The 20,363-nt window shown below is 47.0% G+C and overlaps 1 protein-coding gene and 1 pseudogene across 3 annotated transcripts; one reads left to right on the top strand and one right to left on the bottom strand.

Moving 5' to 3' along the window:
• Positions 1-887: 887 nt before the first annotated feature.
• Positions 888-20,125, bottom strand: STAT2 (signal transducer and activator of transcription 2). 3 transcript variants are annotated; one of them, XM_004773132.2, is made up of 24 exons: positions 19,992-20,125; positions 17,469-17,682; positions 17,158-17,311; positions 16,711-16,806; positions 16,443-16,532; positions 16,276-16,351; positions 15,734-15,819; positions 15,425-15,573; positions 8,479-8,637; positions 8,285-8,377; positions 7,911-7,970; positions 7,506-7,526; positions 7,198-7,291; positions 7,000-7,047; positions 6,834-6,917; positions 6,371-6,469; positions 6,140-6,275; positions 5,961-6,013; positions 5,740-5,834; positions 5,038-5,174; positions 4,677-4,859; positions 4,383-4,440; positions 2,480-2,799; positions 888-2,195 (listed from the first exon to the last, which is right to left on the bottom strand). In XM_004773132.2, exons 2-24 carry the CDS (start codon positions 17,597-17,599, stop codon positions 2,053-2,055), a joined length of 2,565 nt encoding a protein of 854 aa, XP_004773189.1. In that variant the 5' UTR covers positions 17,600-17,682; positions 19,992-20,125; the 3' UTR covers positions 888-2,052. The 3 variants fall into 3 exon arrangements, with proteins under 3 accessions (XP_004773189.1, XP_012901651.1, XP_004773190.1); XM_013046197.2 differs by having other exon boundaries at positions 15,734-15,801; positions 19,992-20,124; XM_004773133.2 differs by having other exon boundaries at positions 17,469-17,612; positions 19,992-20,100.
• Positions 11,538-12,684, top strand: LOC101690434 (annotated as a pseudogene).
• Positions 20,126-20,363: the final 238 nt, after the last annotated feature.

Below are 20,363 nucleotides of genomic sequence, written 5' to 3' on the forward strand. Positions count from 1 at the left end.
GAATGGGATTACCAAGGATTAAGACTAGGAAATTGGACCAGTAAATGTGACTTCTTTTGCTGCCTGACCCTGTGCTTCCTTACTTTCTTGGCCAAGAGTGTATTTGGCCAAACACAGGAATCCCAATCACTGCAGGATCAAAAGAGCTTTTTGAGCAGGAAGGGCATTCCAGAAAGATGGTGATAAATCCCTCAAATTAATGGAATTCTCCCTGAGTAGTCATCTGTGAGTGAGCCCCATTAGAGGGTTTGACTACCCAAAGGGAGGTCAGCTACCTTTGGAAACAAAGAAAAGGGGAAGGCTACTGTGGTCATTCCCCGTCCTTTTCTCCATAGTCACAAGATTAAAAACACATGGGCTTTGGAATCAAACAGACCCCGTCTTGTATCTTGGCTTTGTCACCAACCAGCTGAGTGACAATGGGCTAGTTATAGAACTGCTCATCATATACCCCAACTCACAGATGGCTCCCAACGCCCCTGGAAGAATCTAAGGGACAGGAAGACCTGTTCTAAATAGGGGGGTAAGGAATGCCTGGGTGGCTCAGTCATTAAGATTCTGCCTTCAGCTCAGGTCATGATCCCAGGGTCTTGGGATTGAGCCCCGCATCAGGCTCCCTGCTCAGTGGGAAACCTGCTTCTCCCTCTCCCCATCCTCCTGCTTGTGTTCCCTCTATCGTTGTGTCTCTGTCAAATAAATAAATAAAATCTTTGAAAAATAATACATAAACAGAGGGGTAAGAAGAAAAACATCACAAGAGGATGCCTACTTGGGTGGCTGGAAGACAGGTTGTGATTTGCTGACCTCGATCCTACATAGCCTGCCGGTGTCTCCAAGGACATCAGTCTTTGTGAGCAGAGAAGTAAAGAAGTTCAGAGAGGAAACACTTGTAGGTCAGCACAAAGTTTATTAGCCACTTCTGCTAAGAAGGGCCTCTTTCTGAAGAGGCTGATTCCTCTAACATACCAGCCAGAAAACAGCCATACGTACAGGGCCTCACTTTCATTCCATCTCAAGTTATGCTAGAAAAAAACAGCCATTGTCCTGGGATTCCCTGGGAATGATTAATGTGTGAGACTGTCTGGAAGCCAATGATAAACATTCAAAGTTCTAAGTTCGGGGAACGTGGTTTTTGCCCAGGTCCACACCCAAGGAATAGAAACTCTCCTTTCAGATAAGCAATATATTGTACAAAAGAACAAATGGTTATCTTAATAGAGAAATATCTAAGACCCAGGGCTTCTCTTCCTCTGTAAAAATACCACATTCTATCTAATACTATAAAAAGTGATCCCTAAATTCTCAGCCATCCTACCATCCCTGGCCTCCAAGAGTGATTTGTCTCCTAAGCATTGAGGAAGTGGAGACTGAACGGAGTAAATTATTGTGCAAAGCTTCACAGAATATTAGATTGGCAGGATCATTTTAGGGGAAGGAACGGGTGTGGCCAGCTTGGGGGGCAGGGGAAGACACTGGTATGCAGGGGACGTTTATCTCCTATTCCCTTCTGCTGAGGAGAGCTTCGCATGGTGGGCTGAAGCAGGAAGCTCTCAGTCATGGCAGAAAACAAAGGAATTTAGGCCTTGAATCAGGAGTGGGAGAAGGAAGGAAAAGGTTATTCTAGACATGAAAGAACCAGAAGAGAGAAATGGAATCCTATCACATGTCTCTGTTCCCTATGGATGGCCAATGCTAGTGGGCACCACCACATTAGCCTTACCAACTATTCAAATGTTGACATCTTCCTTTACTGGAAAGAAGCCACTCCAAGTGCCTGAGCCCCCTCAACACCACCTAACTCTGCTGGCCTACCCTCAGAACTCCGGTACCTCCCCAAACAGCAGCTGGCCTCAAAGATCCTAGTTAGAGCCATGGCTAACATCTCTTCTGGTTCCTTGGTGCCCCTTCCTTATCCATAGTCTGCCTTTACTTCCCACTCCCAATGCCAGAGTTAACCAGGTTGGAACAGGTTTTCCATCCTTGGAAAGCAACACTGTGATGTGGGGAGTAGAAGGGACAAAAGATACAGGAAGAACAGAGGAAATGTTGTTCCTAGTAGTCAGAAGGTATCAAGGGCCCATCCGTGTGGAAATGGCTGGGGTGGAAGACGTAAGCCTCGTCCACGGTGTTCTGTCCAGCAAACAGAGGGTCACCATTTGTCATTATTTCTTCAATCTTCATAGTGTTTCTGAAGACTAAGGTAGTCCAAAGAAAGAAATCAGGCCCTGATCTTAGGTAAGGAGTTCCCAACCCAGCAGGGAAAATGAGGGAGGATGGCAGGAGAGGTCTGAACAAGGCCCAAGGAGGCACTTAGGTTGGGGAAAGAGGGGCATGTACATTTCCTAATAAAAGGAATCACAAAGAAATGAGCCTCCCTCCAAAGAGGAGCTTAGAGCTCAGCTTTTTCTATAATGGGTAAGGGAGGGCAATCGGTAAAGGGAATGTGTCCCCTCTTCCCGAGCTCCATCTCATCACTTACTTTCCATTTCGTCAGTGTTCAAGTGTCTCAGGTCATGGGGCAAATCTGGCTCTGACACTGCCTGGGATACAGGGTCTAGAAGAGGCTCCAGCTTCAGCTCTGGTCCCACGTTTGGCTCTGGCATTCCTGCTACCACATCTAGTGTGGGCTCTGGCAGGGGCTCGAGGGCTGGCCCCAGGTCCAGGCCTGCCTCTAGCAGTGGCCCTAACTCCAGGCCTGTTTCTTGCCCTAGCAATGGTGCCAGGCCCGACTCCAGCTCAGATGACTCCGCCTCTGGCTCCAGCTTAAGGTCTGGCAGTTGCTGCAGCTCATCGACCTGTCTGGATACCACAACACAGACAAAGGTGCAGGGCTGGTTGTTTAGGGGAAGTGGGGAATGGCAGAGCAAGCAGAGACTATCTCTCTAGGCTAAGAAGGCAACAGAGCGGGGAGGGGGGTGGGCAGTGCCTGGTTGGCTCAGTGAGTTAAGCATCTGACTCTTGATTTCAGCTCAGGTCATGATCTCAGGATTTTGAGATCAAGCCCCAGGTCAGGCTCCATGCTCAGTGTGGCAGAATCTGCTTGAGATTCTCTCTCAGCCTCTCCCTCTACCACCCCACCCTACCCCACTGCTCACCCGCTTTCTCTCTCTCAAATAAATAAATACAATCTTAAAAAATAAAAAAGAAGAAGAAGGCAACAGAGCAACAGAGCAGAGGGCTTAAAAGCACAGGCTTTGGAATCAGGCTTGCCAGAGTTTGAGCCCTATTATTTATTGGATGGGTGATCTTTAGCTTTCTGAGCCTCAGATTTATCGTCAATAAAATGGGACCACCACCGCCTAATAGAATACAAGAGGCAGTAGGATGGTTAAACGCAGGACTTTGGAGATTCTCCTGTCGGCTTTGAAGACACAAGCTGCCAGGAATCCTACAGCTCCAAGAAAATTAATTCAGCCAACAATCACTTGAGCTTTGAAGAGAACCACAGCCTCAGATGAGATCGAAGTCCTAACCGAAACTCTGAACTGCAGCCTCGTGAGGCCCTGAGCAAAGAACTCAGCTAAGCCACAACCAGACTCTTGATCCATGGAAAATGTGAGATAATAAATGGGTGTTGTTGGGGTGCCTAGGTGGCTCAGTGGGTTAAGCCTCTGTCTTCGGCCCCCGTCATGATCTCAGGGTCCTGGGATGGAGCCCTGCATCGGACTCTCTGCTCAGCAGGGAGCCTGCTTTCCCCTCTCCCTCTGTCTGCCTCTCTGCCTACTTGTGATCTCTCTGTCAAATAAATAAATGAAATCTTTAAAAAAAAAAATAGATGGGTGTTGTTTTAAGATGGAAAAAAAAAAAAAAAAAAAGCAGGACTTTGGAATCTGGCAGACCTGGATCGTTTCTTAGCTAGGTACCGGAAGCATGCTACAGTAAACCTCACGTTCTTTGGCTACAGAGGTTCATACCCACAGCCACCCCATGGGCCTAGTACAAAGATTCAATAAATCAGAAACTAAACACAGACATTTAGTCCCATATCTGCCATATGATAAATTTTCCTTAAATGTGGCTGTTAATCACCTACTTGGGTGGATTCTCAAAAGGATTCAACAAAATGAAAAAACAAAACAAAACAAAACAAAAAAACCAACCAAACCTGTTGTTAAAAAAGTATTTAGTACCATGCTTCAAGTAGCTGCCCAGGAACATCAGTGGTGATGGCGGGTATTAGCAGGGAAGGCCTGTAGAAACAACCTAAGGATGGCAGCAGAACACTAGAGAGGAAAGAGGATGGCAGAACCAGAAAAAAACCCTAGAGGCTCAAGAGTATGGGTTAGTAGGAGAGTAGATCAGCGAGGTGAACTGGGCAGATCTGGGTCACTCCATCAGCCAACAAGGGTTAGGGAGGATGGGTCGAGAAACACATCTCTCACCTGTTAGAGACCACGATGAGCTTATGTTTCAGGTATTTCCTCCGTTCTTCAATATTAACTGTGGGGCACATATGCAAGAGGATAGGGACGTCAGGGGGCTGGATGCATAGCCCAAGGACCCCTCATGCAAATGGTCCTGATAACCATGTCTCCCCACTAACAATTGGCATCCTAGGCACAAAGACTTTCACTTCTCTGGCTATCCATTTTTCCACGTCTGGAGGAAAGATATTGGGTTTGTAGATGCCTGAGAACCCCTGCCACCTTCCAGGGACGTGTGTCAACACTTCTCACCTTTCTCTTGGTAGTAGCGCCCGAAAGCCTCATCCCGGGGGATTCGGGGGTAGAGGAAGCGCAGTGGGTTCTCCGGGATGTTCTCCTCGGTGAGCAGCTGATAGTGGCGAATGATTTTAGTCAGTGGGAGAGACTGCAGCACGTCCTTGGTGAAAGGCTGCACGGAGTAGATGAGCACCCTGTCTGCAGAAGGGATGTGGGAACAGGCAGGCATGAAAGAGGAGGTTGGGCCTGGGATGACCCCGCCCTGCCCGTCCAACCCCAAGCCTGCTGAGAGATTGCGGACAGAGCCAGGGAAGTCCAGGGCGGCCGAGGGCCAGAGTGGACCGGCTCTGGGGACCTCGAGGGCAAAGCTGCTGACCGTCATCCTGATGTTCCACCCACGAGCAGGTAATGCCCCCTTCCGATGTTTCGCTGAAGCGCAGTAAAAAGGTGCCGGACATGGTCTTCTTGAGCAGCTTGCGCTCCTGGCTCCGGCTCACGAAGCCCATGATACATCTGAAACACAGAAAGGCTGCCATGAGGCTGACCACCTCCCTGCTCCCCAGCTCTCCCTGTCTGGGGAGGGAGGGCCAGGTTCTGGGGCCTTGCTCTCGGCCAAGTCACTTCATCTTACTGACAGTATTGGTATCCGCCTTCCATGGTTGGAGGAGGTACGAGACTTCCGCGAAGTCAGAGACGAAAAGCATCTTGTAAGAGGCAAAATGCTGTACAAATGAGCAAGGCAGTGTCGTGCAAAGCGCGTGGGCTTGCAGACAGGCCTGGGTTTGAATCCCAACTACGCCCGTTGGGTGAATTCTTGAACATCTCTGTGACTCCGCGTCGTTCCAAGGAGTACACGAAAGAACTCATAAAGAGCGCTCATCAGGCTCCCAGGGCTCAGTGGACACTGGGCGTGCGCTGGCTGTGACTATTTTTGCACACCGGAGCGGATGTGACCTTGCGATCTTGCACCAGTGTTTGCTCTCTCCTTTTCCGCCACAGGAGGGCGCACCGGTCCGCTCTCAAGCCCAGAAAGCCAGAAAGGGAGTGGCGGGGAGAGGGAGGCTGACCTAGGCCTTACCCATCATTCCAGAGATCCTTCAGGTGGTCATGCACGAGCTCCAGAATTTTGTCCAACCACGTCCAGAACGGTAGCTTGCCAGGAGGGCTCTCTCGCTGCAGGAGGAATGGGAAAGCAGGAAGAGACGTGGAGGTGTCCGCAGTGAGCAGGACGTGTGAGGAAGGGAAGGACTAGGGTTTGCGTAGAAGCTTGATCTGGCCGCATGGGATGCAGGGAGTTACCTTAGTGAAGTCAGCCCAGGATAACAATGCGCCCTCCGTCCTACAGTTCTGCCCTGAGGGAAGACAGGCAGTTCAGATAATGGAGAAGGCAAGGCCAGGGTCCCTGGAACGGAACGGAACGGATGGAGGGCTGGGGAGACAACAACGAGGGAAAGGCTGAGGGAAAAGGAGGTCTGTACCAAACAGCTTGTTCTTCAGCATGCTCAGCTGGTCTTGGTCAAGACCTCGGCCAACGTAGGAGGAGAACTGCCAACTGAGAACAGGACCCAGCAAGCTCCAGGGGGCCTTGGGGGGGCTGGAGAAGAACTGCTGATTCTGCACGGGTGGGAAGAATGGCTCAGAAGAAGTGCCCTCATGCCAAGCTTCCACACCCCTCCTGGCCATCCTTCACCGTTGGCCCCACCTCCTACCTGGGGGTTTGAGCTAAGCAGATTGAACCAAAGAACCGAGGCCCAGGCAATGGAGACTTGGTTCATGTTAGAAATAATCACCACAGGGAGGGTGTCCGTCTGAAGAGAAAACAGGAGTCAGTGGAGGGATGTAATGTTTCTAGCTTTGACGGGGGCAAAGGGGGAGAATTTCCCAAGGCTTCTATTTATTTATTTTTTTAAAAGATTTTTATTTATTTATTTGATAGATAGAGATCACAAGTAGACAGAAGGCAGGCAGAGGGAGAGGGGGAAGCAGGCTCCCCGCTGAGCAGAGAGCCTGATGTGGGGCTCGATCCCAGGACCCTGAGATCATGACCTGAGCTGAAGGCAGAGGCTTAAACCACTGAGCCATCCAGGCGCCCCCCAAGGCTTCTATTTAACCCCTTCTTAATGCCTTCAGCCAAATCTGCTTCATTTCTCCCTGCCCTCCATTTTCACTCACTTTCAGCTCCTCCTGCAGACCCTGGTAGGTGTATTTGACGGTAATGCTTATAATGTGCAGTTCCTCTGTCACACCCACCATTCCCTAGGACAGCCGAAGACACAAACATCAGAGGGCCCTTTGGCAAGTTCCTCCCATCCCCCCATTCTCTCTGTCCAGGCCTCACCTTATTGCAGCCCTTTCCTGAACCACCTGAACGTTGCTCCACCAGAGTCTGTGGGTTGAGAGAAGGAGAGAAAAATGCCAGAGTGGGGATGTCCAAGTTCCCTGGAACCCCTGTTTTGCCTCAAGACTTCCCAAGGCCTGGGAATTTCCTTCAGCCTGTTCCACTGGACCAGACACTTAAGCTACTAGCCCTTCTTACCAGGTAGCGGAAGTCCCAAATTAAGCCCTGACTCTGCCCTTTCTCCGGGGTCAAAGTTTTCTGGTTTGAGGTTAGAATGTTGAACTTCCGGAAGCTATTTCAGGGGGAAGAAGATATATGGAGAACAGAAGCAGAGTTACTCTAAAAACTCAGCAGGAAAAACAACACATATTCCGCCTCCTGTCGGTTCTCCCTTCTCCCTTTGTCCATGCCCCAACCAAATCAACCTCCTCCTTGCCTGCGCCCCCATGTGGTTGTGCAGGTCGTGCAGCGCCCAGATGTTTGCAGCATCCTTGTCAGACACCTACCTTTGTGATTGAGGAGGATTCCTGAAAAGGAAAAAAAAAATCACTGGGAAGCAAAATCAGTGTAGAAGTTAGGAATTTAGTCTTTAGGAATAGATAGACCTGGGTTCAAACCCAGATCTGCGCTCACTAGCCACATGGCCTTGCACAGGAGACATACCCTCTCCAGGCTTATTTCTTCATTTGAATGGTGCACTGATAATACCTAACTCATGGGGTCCCTGTGACGAACAAGGACTTGACAAGCTGTAGGTTATGTAGTGCTCGACAAAAGTGAGGAGTTCATTTCTGAGTAGGCATGGACAGGGTAAGAACACAACCCCAGGACCTTATGGTGAAGACTGCGTGTCTCCTCTGCCCCAGAAGCCTATGCCCCAGCCTCCCCATGGTCCATGTGCCCCACCGGACCTGTCAATGGAGACTTCTGCAGTCAGTGACTCATTGCCTTCCTGGAGTCTCACCAGCAGCCTAGGGAAAAAGGAGTTGGATAGAGAAAAGCAGTCAGTCTCCATCTCCTGGAGAGATCAGATGTTTGAAGAAGACAAGGTAAGAGATTAGAAGACCTAGGTGACAGGAGGAAAAGAAGCAGAAGAAGAAGAAGAAAAAGAAGAAGAAGGAGAAGGAAAAGAGTAGGGGGGGGAGGGGGAAGGTGGTAGTGGTGGTGGTAGGTGGATTGGGGAGAAAAGAGAGAAGACAAGATCAGAGAGATCTGTAAAGCCAGAAAGCAAACAGTAGTACCAGAGCTGGAGAAAGGAAGCAGGAATGAGTTCTGAAATGCCAACCTTGTTTGGACAGTGAACTTGGTCCCAGTCTTGAGGATGAGGGGTCGATGGGGAGTTTGGGGCATGCAGGGCTGGATTTCTACCACAAAGGCTCTGCAGAGAGAGATGGAGGAGAGAATAGAGCTCAGTCTCTATACGGATGGCTCCTCTTGCTCTTTCTGCCCTCCCAGGAGCTCCCACACTGGCCTCTAGACCTTTGGAGCAGGTGGTGTAGCAACTCCATGACTTGAGCCTCCCGCAGGTCCACCCCTCTGGTCAGAGGGTCATTTTGATAGCTAACCAGGCATCTCAATCCCTTCAGCTCCTTCAACAGCTGGCGCAGGTGAAACAACAGCTTGGCTCCAGCTGTGAACCTGGGTGATGGGATTCCAGAGAGGGAGAGAGAACTGATGAGTGTCCTGGTGCCCCCAGACGGGCTCCAGAAGCTCTCCTTTAACTAGATAGAAAGCAAGAAACTGACTGGAACAAAAAAAGAACCCAGAAGCATATGAAAGATGATGCAACATGACTGATAATCCGAGGGATTAAAATCAAAGCCACTTTCACATATGAAACTGCTGAGAGATTTATTTCTATAATGAAGCTATTTTCATATGATGCTTGATATGTACTATTATTCTAAGTACTTAATGTATTTAATCCTTATCACAACTCGATGAGGTGGCTACTATTATTAGTTCCATTTTACAGATAATTGAACTGTAGTAGAGAAAGGCTAAGTGACTTGCTCAAGGTCATAGAACTAGTATGGAATGAGTGGGTGATCCAGGCAGTCTGGCTGCATAATCCAGACTTTTTAAAGTAGGCTCCACCCCCAAAGTGGGGATCAAACTCACCACCCCAAGATCAAGAGTCACATGCCCTACCTACCAAGTCTGCCATAATACTTCAACTTCTGTACTTTACTATCTCTATAACAAAAGATAATAATAGGCAATGTGGTGACAGGAAGTCAATTATACGCTACATATGAGCAAATAGACTAGGATAGCAATTTGGAACTAACGTCTAAAAAGACTCAAAAAACATGCACACCATTTGCAGTATTTCTTTTCTCTCTCTCTCTCTCTTTTTTTTTTTTTTTTTGTAGGTTTGTGCCCAGCATGGAGCCCAATACAGGGCTTGAACTCACAACCCTGAGATCAAGACCTGAACTGAGATAAGACTTAACCTACTGAGTCACCTAGGTGCCCCTGCAGTCTTCTATTTCTAAGCTGTATCCTAAGGAAATAATCAGACAACAACTATTAATCATATAGGTTCAATTGCTTTTAAGTTTATTAATTTAAGTCATCTCTATGCCCAATGTGGGGCCTGAACTCACAACCCCAAGATCAAGAGTCACACCCTCCAGAAACTGAGCCAGCCAGGTGCCTAGGCTCAAATTTTTAACTTGCAAAAAGTATCCAAAAATACTAAATTGTTAAAAATCACAAGATAGTACATATGATATGACTCCTATTTAAAATAAATATACAGGGGTGCCTGGGTGGTTCAGTCAGTTAAGGACCTGCTTTCAGCTTGGGTCATGATCCTGGAGTCCTGGGATGGAGCCCCATGTTGGGCTCTATGCTCAGTGGGGAGTTGGCTTCTCACTCTCTCCCTCGGCCCCCCGCCAAATAAATAAATAAGTAAATAAAATACTGAAAAAACAAAACAAGGGATGCCTGGGTGGCTCAGTCAATTAAGCATCTACTTTTAGCTCAAGTCATGATCCCAGGGTCCTGGGATCAAGTCCTGCATAAGGCTCCTTGCTCTGCAGGGAGCCTGCTTCTCCCTCTGGCTGCCACTCCCCCGTTAATGCTTGCTTGCTCGCTCTCTCTCTCTCTCTGACAAATAAATAAATAAAATAAATTCTTTATTTTTATTTCTTTTTTTTTAAAAGATTTTATGGGGCACGTGGGTGGCTCAGTCGTTAAGTGTCTGCCTTCAGTTCAGGTCATAATCCCCAGGGTCCTAGGATCGAGCCCTGCATCCAGCTCCCTGCTTAGCAGGAGGCCTGGTTCTCCCTTTTCCACTCTCCCTGCTTGTGTTCCCTCTCTCAATGTATTCCCTCTCTCACTGTATCTCTCCCTGTCAAATACATAAATAAAATCTTTTTAAAAAATTTAAATTAAAAAAAAAAAAGGGATGCCTGGGTGCCTCAGTCAGTTAAGCCGCTGCCTTCAGCTCAGGTCATGATCCCAGGGTTCTGGGATCGAGTCCCGCATTGGGCTCCTCGCTCGGCAGGGAGCCTGCTTCTCTATCTGCCTCTGCCTGCTACTCTGTCTGCTTGTGTGCATGCTCTCTCTCTGACAAATAAATTTTTAAAAAATTTAAAAAATAGAAAGATGAAAAAGATTTTATTTGGGGCATCTGGGTGGCTCAGTTGTTAAGCATCTGCCTTTAGCTCAGGTCATGATCCCAGGGGCCAGGGATGGAGCCCCGCATTGGGCTCCCTGCTCAGTAGAGAGCTTGTTTCTCCCTCTCCCTCTGCTGCTTCCCCTGCTTGTGCTCTCTCTGTCAAATAAATAAGACCTTTAAAAATAATAATAAAAGGGGCATCTGGGTGGCTCAGTGGGTTAAAGCCTCTGCCATCGGCTCAGGTCATGATCTGGGATGGAGCCCCACATTAGGAATTTCTGCTCAGCAGGGGGCCTGCTTCCCCCCTTCTCTCTCTCTGCCTACTTGTGATCTCTGCCTGACAAATAACCAAATAAAATCTTTTAAAAAGTAATAATAATAAAAAATAAAAAAGATTTTATTTATTTGACAGAAAGAGAACAAGCAGGGGGAGCAGCAGAGGGAAGAGAGAAGCAGGCTCTTCGCTGAGCAGGGAGCCCAATGCAGGGCTCGATCTCAGCACCCTGGAATCATGACCTGGACCAAAGGCAAATGCTTAAACAACTGAGCCACCCAGGCGCCCCAATAAAATCTTAAAAAACAAAACAAAACAATGAAACAAAGGATCAACACAATAACACCACCAAAAGAAAGGTGTATCTTTTAACCCAGGAATACCACTTTTGAGAATTTATAGTACAGAAATAATTAGGGATATAAAGATAAAGCTATGAGGATGTTTACTGCAGCACTGTTTAAAATAGCAAGAAATCGGGGTGCCCAGCTGATTCAGTTGGAGCAGCACACAACTCTTGATCTCAGGGTTGTGAGTGTGAGCCTCACACTGGGTGTAGAGATTGTTTAAATAAATAAATAAACTTAAAAAAAAATCCTTTCTCAAAAAAAAAAAAATCCTTTTTCATCTTACAAAATGGTGGGTGAAAAAGATGAGAAGCCAGATCCTAAGGAAAAGAAACCTGGAGCCAAGAAGGCTGAAGCTGGTAGCAGGATGAAGGAGGGTAACCTCAAGGCTGAAATGCCAAAGAAATGGGAGCCCCATTGCAGCCCAAAACCCTGTCCTAGTCAGAGGAATTGGCATGTAGTTCCTATCGGCTATGTATTCCAGAAAGGCCATGTACAACAGGAAGTATTCAGCAGCTAAATCCAGAGTTGAAAAGAAAAAGAAGGTTCCTGCTACTGTCACAAAACCAGTTGGTGGTGACAAGATTGGTGATACCGGGGTAGTTAAACTTCCCCAAATGCCTAGGTATTATCCTACCGGAGATGGGGCTTGAAAGCTGTTGAGCCATGGCAAAAAAAACCTTTCAGGCAGCATGTGAGAAAACTGCAAGCTAGTGTCACCACTTTTTTTTTTTTTTTAATTTTATTTATTTATTTGAGAGAGAGAGAAAGAGAGAGAGAATGAGTGGGGGGAAGGGCAGAGAGAGAGGAAGAAGGAGAAGCAAACTCCCTGTTGAGCAGGGAATCCCATTCAGGGCTTGATCCCAGGACCCTGAGATCATGATCTGAGAGGAAGGCAGACACTTAACTGACTGAGCCACCCAGGTGCCCCTCCAGGCACCACTGTGATCATCCTCCCTGGGCTCCACAGAGGCAAGAGGGTGGTTTTCCTGAATCATTAGAACAGTGTGGCTTGCTACTTGTGACTGGACCTCTGGCCCTCAATCAAGTTCCTCTGCGTAGAACATACTACAAATCTGTCATTGCCACCTCCACCAAGATTGCTATCAGCAGTGTGCAAATTCCCAAGCATCTCACTGATGCTTACTTCAAGAAGAAGTTGCATAAACCCAGACACCAGGAAGGTGAGATCTTTAACAGAAAATTGTGAGATTACAGAGCAGTGCAAGGTTGACCAGAAAGCTGTGGAATTGCAAATTGTGCCAAAACTCAAAGCTGATCTTCAGCTCCAGGGCTACCTCTGCTCTGTGTTTTCTCCCATGAATGGAGTTTACCCTCACAAACTGGGGACTTTTTTTTTTTTACAAAGAATCTAAAAACGGACCCATTTCCAGATTAAATAAAGAAAAAAAGAAAAGGAAAGGAAAGGAAAGGGAAGAGAGAGGGAGGGATGGAGAAAGAAAGAACAAAAGAAAGAGAGAGGGAGGGAAGGAAGGAAAAAGAAAAAAAGGGAGGGAGGCAGAAGGAAGAAGAAAGAAAATGAGGGTAGGAAAGGAAGAAAAAGCTTGGAAAAAACCAAAATATTTGTTGAATATATATAATGGAATATTACTCACTCATAAAAAGAACAAAGTTTTGCCATTTGCAATGACCTGGATGGAGCTAGTGTGCATTATGCTAAGTGAGTAAGTCAGTCAGAGAAGGACAAATACCATATGATTTCATTCATATGTGGAATTTAAGAAACGAAACAGATGAACATAGTGAGGATAAAAAGAGGCATACTATTGAACTGACTCTTAAACCATAGAGAACAAACTGAGGGTTGCTGCAGGGGAAGTGGGCTTAAGGAGGACACTTGTGATGAGCACTGGGTATTGTATGTAAGGGATGAATACCTAAATTCTATTCCTGAAACTATGGTGACTAACCAGGAATTTAAAAAAATTTTTTGAAAAAATTTAAAAATTAAAAAGAGCAAGATATCACTAGTAGGTCAGAGTTTACCATACCCTATACAAATGATGGCTATGTTTGCAATTGCAGTTTAAGTAGTGATTCTTTATACTAAGCCCTATATATCTGTTTTCAATTTACCTGAACATTGTTGTGATTGATTCTTTTTTTTTTTTTTAAAGATTTTATTTATTTATTTGACAGAGAGAAATCACAAGTAGATGGAGAGGCAGGCAGAGAGAGAGAGAGGGAAGCAGGCTCCCTGCTGAGCAGAGAGCCCGATGCGGGACTCGATCCCAGGACCCTGAGATCATGACCTGAGCCGAAGGCAGCGGCTTAACCCACTGAGCCACCCAGGCGCCCCTGTTGTGATTGATTCTTAATAGTTCACTTTTTATTTATTTATTTATTTATTTATTTATTTATTTATTTGATGGAGAGAGAGAGAGAGAACAAGCAGTGGGAGCGGCAGGCAAAGGGAGAGGGAGAAGCAGGCTCCCCACCAAGCAGGGAGCCCAACCCAGGGCTCGATCCCAGGAACTTGGGATCATGATCTGAGCTGAAGGCAAACACTTAACTGACTGAGCCACCCAGATGCCCCAATAGTTTACTTTTTAAAATATTATTTAATTTTTTTAAAGTAAACTCGTGCTCGCTTCGGCAGCACATATACTAAAGTAAACTCCACCCCTAATATGGGTCTTGAACTCATGACCCCAAGATTAAGAGCTGCATATTCTACCAACTGAGCCAGCCAGGCACCCCCATTTTTAATAAATAACAATGAATTTTCTCATTAGAAAATATTTAAAACAGTAGGTGTTTTAAGTATATTGAAAGACATAATTAGTTTTTTTCCCCATTACAAAAAATTAATATAAAAGAGCTTACTTAAAAAAAATAGCAAGAACGGGGCGCCTGGGTGGCTCAGTGGGTTAAAGCCTCTGCCTTTGGCTCAGGTCATGATCCCAGGGTCCTGGGATCGAGCCCCACATTGGTCTCTCTGCTCAGCAGGGAGCCTGCCTCTCCCTCTGCCTGCCTCTTTGCCTACTTGTGATCTCTGTCAAATAAATAAATTAAAGAAAAATAGCAAGAAAGTAAAAAATCTAAATGTCCAAAAATAGGAGTTCATTAACTAAATTATGTTACCTCCATACAGGGAACTATGATGCAACCATTAAAAATAAAATGGGTGTAGGGCACCTGGGTGGTTCAGTCAGTTAGGCATGTGACTCTTGATCTCAGCTCAGGTCTTGATCTCAGGGTCGTGAGTTCAAGCCCCACGTTGGGTTCCATGCTGGGCGTGGAGTCTACTTAAGCAAACAAACAAACAGACCCAAAAACATGGGTAAGGGGTGCCTGGCTGTCTCAGTCAGTAGGGCATGCAACTCTCAATCTCAGGGTAGTAGGTTTGAGTCCCACGTTGGGTGCAGAGTTTACTTAAAAAATAAATAAAATCTTAGAAAAAAAGAAACATCAGCCTGTCTTATTTTAAAAAAAACAAATAAATAACACAGGTAAATACTGTAATACACTGCTAAGATAAAAAGCAAAAACCACAGTTCTTGAAACAGTACAAAAATACGATTCAATTTTTGTATAGTGTTACAGTAGCTACATCTGGGCAATAATAATAGGTAATGGTCTTTCTTTTTTTCTGATATTATAGTCACTACAGTTTAAAAAAAAAAAAAAAGTAGTGGGGCACCTGGGTAGCTCAGCTGGTTAAGCAGCTGGCTTGGGATCTTGGCTCTGATCATGATCTCACAGTCCTGGGATTAAGGCCTTGTATCAGGCTCCCGCACTCAGTAGGAAATCTGCTTAAGGATTCTCTTTCTCCCTCTGTCCCTCTCTCCTCCCCCGCCCTGCTTTTATTCTCTCTCTTCTAGCATAGATAAATACATCTTAAAAAAAAAAAAGTAAAAAACCTATTTCTTAGGTGATTAAAAAGGAAGGAAAAACCAGCTATGGCTTAAACCATTCTTTTCACCAAAGCAAAGACCGGGCTCTGGGTTCTCTGCATGGTGAGAATGAAGAGAGGTTCACTGTGGTCAGACAAGGGAGCTGGGATCATTTTGGGGAGCAGAGAGTAAGGACAGCAATATCTCCTGCCTAGATAGATCATTCATTACATGAACAAGAAAATTCATTACAATTCATGGTTTACAATTTACAAAGCACAGCGGCGTGGTTGGGACAAGGGCTGGGCGGGCCTCTCACCACTTCTCCAGCTGTTCCAACCCTCCATCCGAAGGGGCTCCGATGCAGGCTTTCTGCTGTTGGACTTTCCATTCCTCCAACTTGGGCAGCAGTAGCTCCACGAGGGTCGTTAACTGGCCTAGCAATGCTTTGATGGCATCCAGCACTTCCTAAGAAAGACATAAAGTAAGTAGTGAGCACTTCTCACGATCGCCCTCCACCACCCAACTGGGGAGGAAGAGACAAAGCAGCCAAGGCTAAGAGGCCAGGCCTCCCACATCCCTCATTTTCCCCATTCTCTGTTGCCCACTCCCTCTGTCTGCCTCCCACCTTTCTCCTTTTGTCCAGTTCATTGAGAGTCTCCTGCAGAAGCTGCTGCTGTCTCGTCTGATGGGGGTCTAAAGAGAGTGTCTTCACTGGATGATAGGAGCAGGAGTGAGACAAATGCTCAGACCTAGGGCTCCTTCCCCTCTCCATCCTGACCAGGACCTCGGGCAGATTTAGGGGCAGGGAGCAGGGGGCATTTTGAAGGGAGAAGAAGGGGACCCAAGCAAAGCAGAGGCACCTTTGGGCCCTCAGGGAGACTCTGAAGGGTCATGCCGGAACCAAAAGCCCACTCGATCTGCTGAGGCAGTTTGTCATACGTCTCCCCAAGCGCCCACCCACTGGCCCTCAGCCACACCTCCAGCCTAACCTCCAGAGCCCTGGCTGGCCCTTGTAGCTCTCCCTGGGAGTGGGGCTGCACCCACTGCGGTTGGTACAGTAGCCAGAGATTACTGCTTCTTGGGGCTCTTCACTTCTCCCCTCTTCCACCCCTGGCCTCCCAGCAGGCACTAGTGTTTCGACCACCCCTCAGTGTGCTTGCTTCCTACCTTGGGCCTGGATCTTATACCGGAAGCAGAAGACATCCTGCTGGTCTTTCAGGTGGCAGATGGATTTCTTCAGTGTCTGGAGACGAGATAAGACCCAGAGGAGGCTGCTTCTGTGGGAGATGGCAGGCTGAGCCCTACTGACCCTAACTTTTCCCACATCCACTCACCTCCATCATAGCCTTTAATTCCAGGATCCGGGATTCAATCTCATGCTGCTGGCTCTCTGCGGGTGCTTCGAGGACTGGCTCTCCTTGCTCCTGAAATAAGAGACTCTGAGCACATTTTAATTCCGATCTTTCATCCCTAAAATCCAGCCTGCAATTATATATATCATGGAATGTGGGGGAGGATCTTGTTCTGAGACAAACTTCTGAGTCCTTTCCACAGTCACTCTCTACTCCAGGAGCTTTCAAAATCACTACAAATTGTTCTTACCAACTGAGCCCTCTGAGCCTGGATCAGAATTCTTTTTTCTTCCAGAAGGAGATTAAAGATCATCTCAGCCAACTGGGTAGGGCCCTGGGGAAGACCCTGCAGTAGGAAGATAAACAATTGGCTAAACTCAATTGTCATCAATGATCTAGCCCTCCAGACCTGCCCCACCACTGATCCCAGTAAGTCCCCCTCCTCCAGGGTCCTTTGCCCTCCCCCTCTTCACCACTGGTACCCTAAAACCTAGCCTCTTCCCAACAGGGTCATCTAGACTCTGCCTTTCTCTCTGCCAGTGATCCCCCCAAGTCCAGACCTTGTCCTCCCTTTGCCCGGATTTGCCCCCATCCTTTCACATCTCCAGGTCCTGTTCCATACCCTAAACCATACTCCTCTATACTCCTCTATACTTTTCTATTCAGCTTTTTGGCTCTTCCTGGCTCCTCTAAGTACCTGAATGTCCCGAGAGAATTTTCGCAAGTTGTGCTGTAGTAACAGGAGCTCAGGGTCCTGACTGCAGCGGCCACACTCATTGTTCAGTTGGTCCAAGAAGTCGAAGAACAGCACGATAGCCTTGGAATCATCATTGCCCAGTGCAGCCTCTTGCCTGGGGATCAGAAATGACAAGGATTAGTATCACTGCGGGGTTGCTACCGTCTTTTGAGGCCTTCTAACCCCATCCTGCTTTTGGTGTCTCCAGGATCCTGGCGCTCAGAAGAACACTTTCTTCATCCTACCCAAATCCAACTTCTTGAGGCACTCACCAGTTCTGGTCTTCAATCCAGACAGCTAAGTACTGTCGAATGTCCACCGGCAGGAGGCTATCTGAGTACAGCTGGTGCAGCTGATCCTGAAATGGGTTGTTGAGATTCTGCAACATCTCCCACTGCGCCATTTGGGGTCTGAGTCTGAAGGATGCAGGTTACAACCGGAAATTTTGCTAGACTAAATCAGCCACAGTCTCATCACTGCTTATCACTACAATAAAGATTTTTAATTACACAGGTAAGAAAAAAATGCGCACACACACATACAATTAAAGCTACATTGACCCCGCTCCTAATCTTGGTCCCTTCCCCTCTTGTCTTCACACATAACCAGTATTACCAGTTTGGTTCACATTCTTCCAGAGAGTACTATTTAAGAGCTCTAATATGGGGGCCTCTTTAAAGATAATTTTCAGGGGCACCTGGGTGGCTCAGTGGGTTAAAGCCTCTGCCTTCCACTCAGGTCCTGATCCCAGGGTCCTGGGATCGAGCCCCGCATCAGGCTCTCTGCTCAGCAGAGATCCTGCTTCCTTATCTCTCTGCCTGCCTCTCTGCCTACTTGTGATCTCTCTCTGTCAAATAAATAAAATCTTAAAAAAAAAAAGATAATTTTCAAACACACACACCAAGAAGAGTGAATAGGACAAGAACCATCCATGTATCCATCATTCAGCTTCACTAAACAATATTTACAACATCTTTATTTCATCTATCACCCTCAATGAATTTATTTTAGATTTATTTGCTTGTGTTTGTATTCACTTACATCGTAGATATTTATTTCAGCATGACCCCTGCTGGTCCCAAAACTTTATCAAGGGCTGAAACCTCTTTAGAGATAGGTATAACTTATAATCTGCTCTCCATACAGGAAGGAGGAACTCCATTCCAGATATTTAAATACTGCCCAAGGGGTCACTTAATCCCTAAGACTGTGATACTTCTAAGACCTCTATCGACCTCTGATTCTTCTTGTAGATTATCAACTTTGTGATAACTTTCCCTCCACCCCCCCCCAACCAGGGTGGGGTCAGGCAAAGAAAGCAGAGGTGTTTGTTTTTTCACAGTGAAATTTCACTCAAAACTGGTTCTTGGGCGCCTGGGTGGCTCAGTGGTTGAGCCTCTGCCTTCGGCTCGGGTCATGATCTCAGGGTCCTGGGATCGAGTCCCGCATCGGGCTCTCTGCTCAGCAGGGAGCCTGCTTCCTCCTCTCTCTCTCTCTGCCTGCCTCTCTGCCTACTTGTGATTTCTCTCTGTCAAATAAATAAATAAATAAATCTTTAAAAAAAAAAAAAAAAAAAACTGGTTCTTATGTCAACAAGTAGGCTGAGCTAAGAATCTTTCTTCCTCTCTTTCCCAGCCCCTGCCATCTGTCTGTTTAGGAAATCAAAACTTACTCTTGCTGCAGCCTGAACCTAACAGAAAAAGGTATTTACATACATCTGTGGTCTAAAAAAGGTCACATGATCTTATTACAAATGAAAGAAATATCTCTGCGGTGGGAGAGATTCTCTTCCACCAGTATGAATAATCATGAGATGCTTTTTAATGTCTTTGAAGTAACACGGGGAGGAAAGGACTGGTCAGGAGTTCCTATTTTTCATTTTAAACCTTTTACTAGTGCTTAGCTTTTTAAACTATGCACCTGTACTGCTTTAAAACAAATAAACAAATAAAAAACAAAAAACAAAAAATGGAGAGGCCCCCCCCCTTCTCCAGGAACGAATCTCCGTTATTATTAAAAGAGCAAGGTGGGAAGTTAACCTTGAGGTTTAAATATGAAAAAACAAAACAACAAAAACCCATGGTCTTCCCAAAATTGATCGCAAATACGAGGGTTAAAGGCTGTAACACTTAACAAGTTTTTTTCCAGCATCTCCCATTCTCTTAGGCATATATTTTGTGCTCAACAGCTTTTGGGAAAAGAATTGCATTTTGTATGTGACCTCAGGCAAATCGTTTCACCTCTCTGTACCTTACACTTCTTTTTATTTATTTGACAGATCGCAAGTAGGCAGAGAGGCAGGCAGAGACAGAGGAGGAAGCAGTCTCTCCGCGGAGCACAGAGCTCCATGCAGGGCTCGATTCCAGGACTCTGGGATCATGACCTGAGCCGAAGGCAGAGCCTTAACCCACTGAGCCACCCGGGCACCACTGTACCTTACACTTCTTAACCTAACAATGAAGGAAGTGAAATCGTATCTACCTTCAGACATCGGTTTATTTGTTTTTGGGTTTTTGTTTTGTTTTGTTTTTTTGGTGAGAATCAAAATTAAGACAGACCGGAAGGTAAAGGCATTGGCTAAGGGTATTGGAGGCTGCCAGGGAGTTTGGGAAGATGGGTTTTAGGGCTGGAGAGCTGGGCTGGATGGGGAGATTCGGTTATGCAGCAGGAGACAGTTCCTTCAACCTGGAGACGAAGTTTTACCACTACCGGGCGTACACCCGGGGCCTGCTGCGTTTCCCACGCAGGAACTCGCGCCTGCACCCGACCCCCGCGCGCCCCCTCTGGGCCCGTACCTGATAAGGGTCTCAATCCCGTCTCTCCCTAGCGGTTCAGGGCCAGGCTTCCGGCCGCAAGAACTCCAGCGCCCGGGCTAGGGCTCCGCCCTCGGCTTCATCCCACCCCTCGGGTCCGCCCCCTTGTAGCTGACTTTGGAGCGGAAGGCTGAACCCGGGAGCCAGCCATTCGCTGCCTGGCAACCGTGACGCTAGCTGCCATTCAGCCAAACCTTCCTAAGTTCATTGGCGCCGCCACAACTCCTCCCCCCCGTGGGGCGGGACAGGAGGCGCCGAAACCACACTTCCATCTCGAACGATTGGTGGGCTAGCTCAACTACGCCCCACCCCGTGCCCACGGAGGGAGGAGTCCAATTAATGGAATAGCCTGGA

The sequence above is a fragment of the Mustela putorius genome, unplaced genomic scaffold (genome assembly GCF_011764305.1).
Source record: "Mustela putorius furo isolate JIRA1106 unplaced genomic scaffold, ASM1176430v1.1 tig00003988_pilon_pilon_pilon, whole genome shotgun sequence".
Taxonomy (NCBI): domain Eukaryota; kingdom Metazoa; phylum Chordata; class Mammalia; order Carnivora; family Mustelidae; genus Mustela; species Mustela putorius.

What these genes read in the sequence shown, in the direction of transcription:
- STAT2 (XM_004773132.2), bottom strand. Translation starts at nt 17,599, where the DNA reads ATGGCGCAGTGGGAGATGTTGCAGAATCTCAACAACCCATTTCAGGAT. An exon ending in AACTGGACAAAAGGAGAAAG is followed by an intron (nt 15,574 to 15,733) that starts GTGGGAGGCAGA and finishes TGTCTTTCTTAG; the next exon opens with GAAGTGCTGGATGCCATCAA. An exon ending in CTACACCACCTGCTCCAAAG is followed by an intron (nt 8,378 to 8,478) that starts GTCTAGAGGCCA and finishes CTCTCTCTGCAG; the next exon opens with AGCCTTTGTGGTAGAAATCC.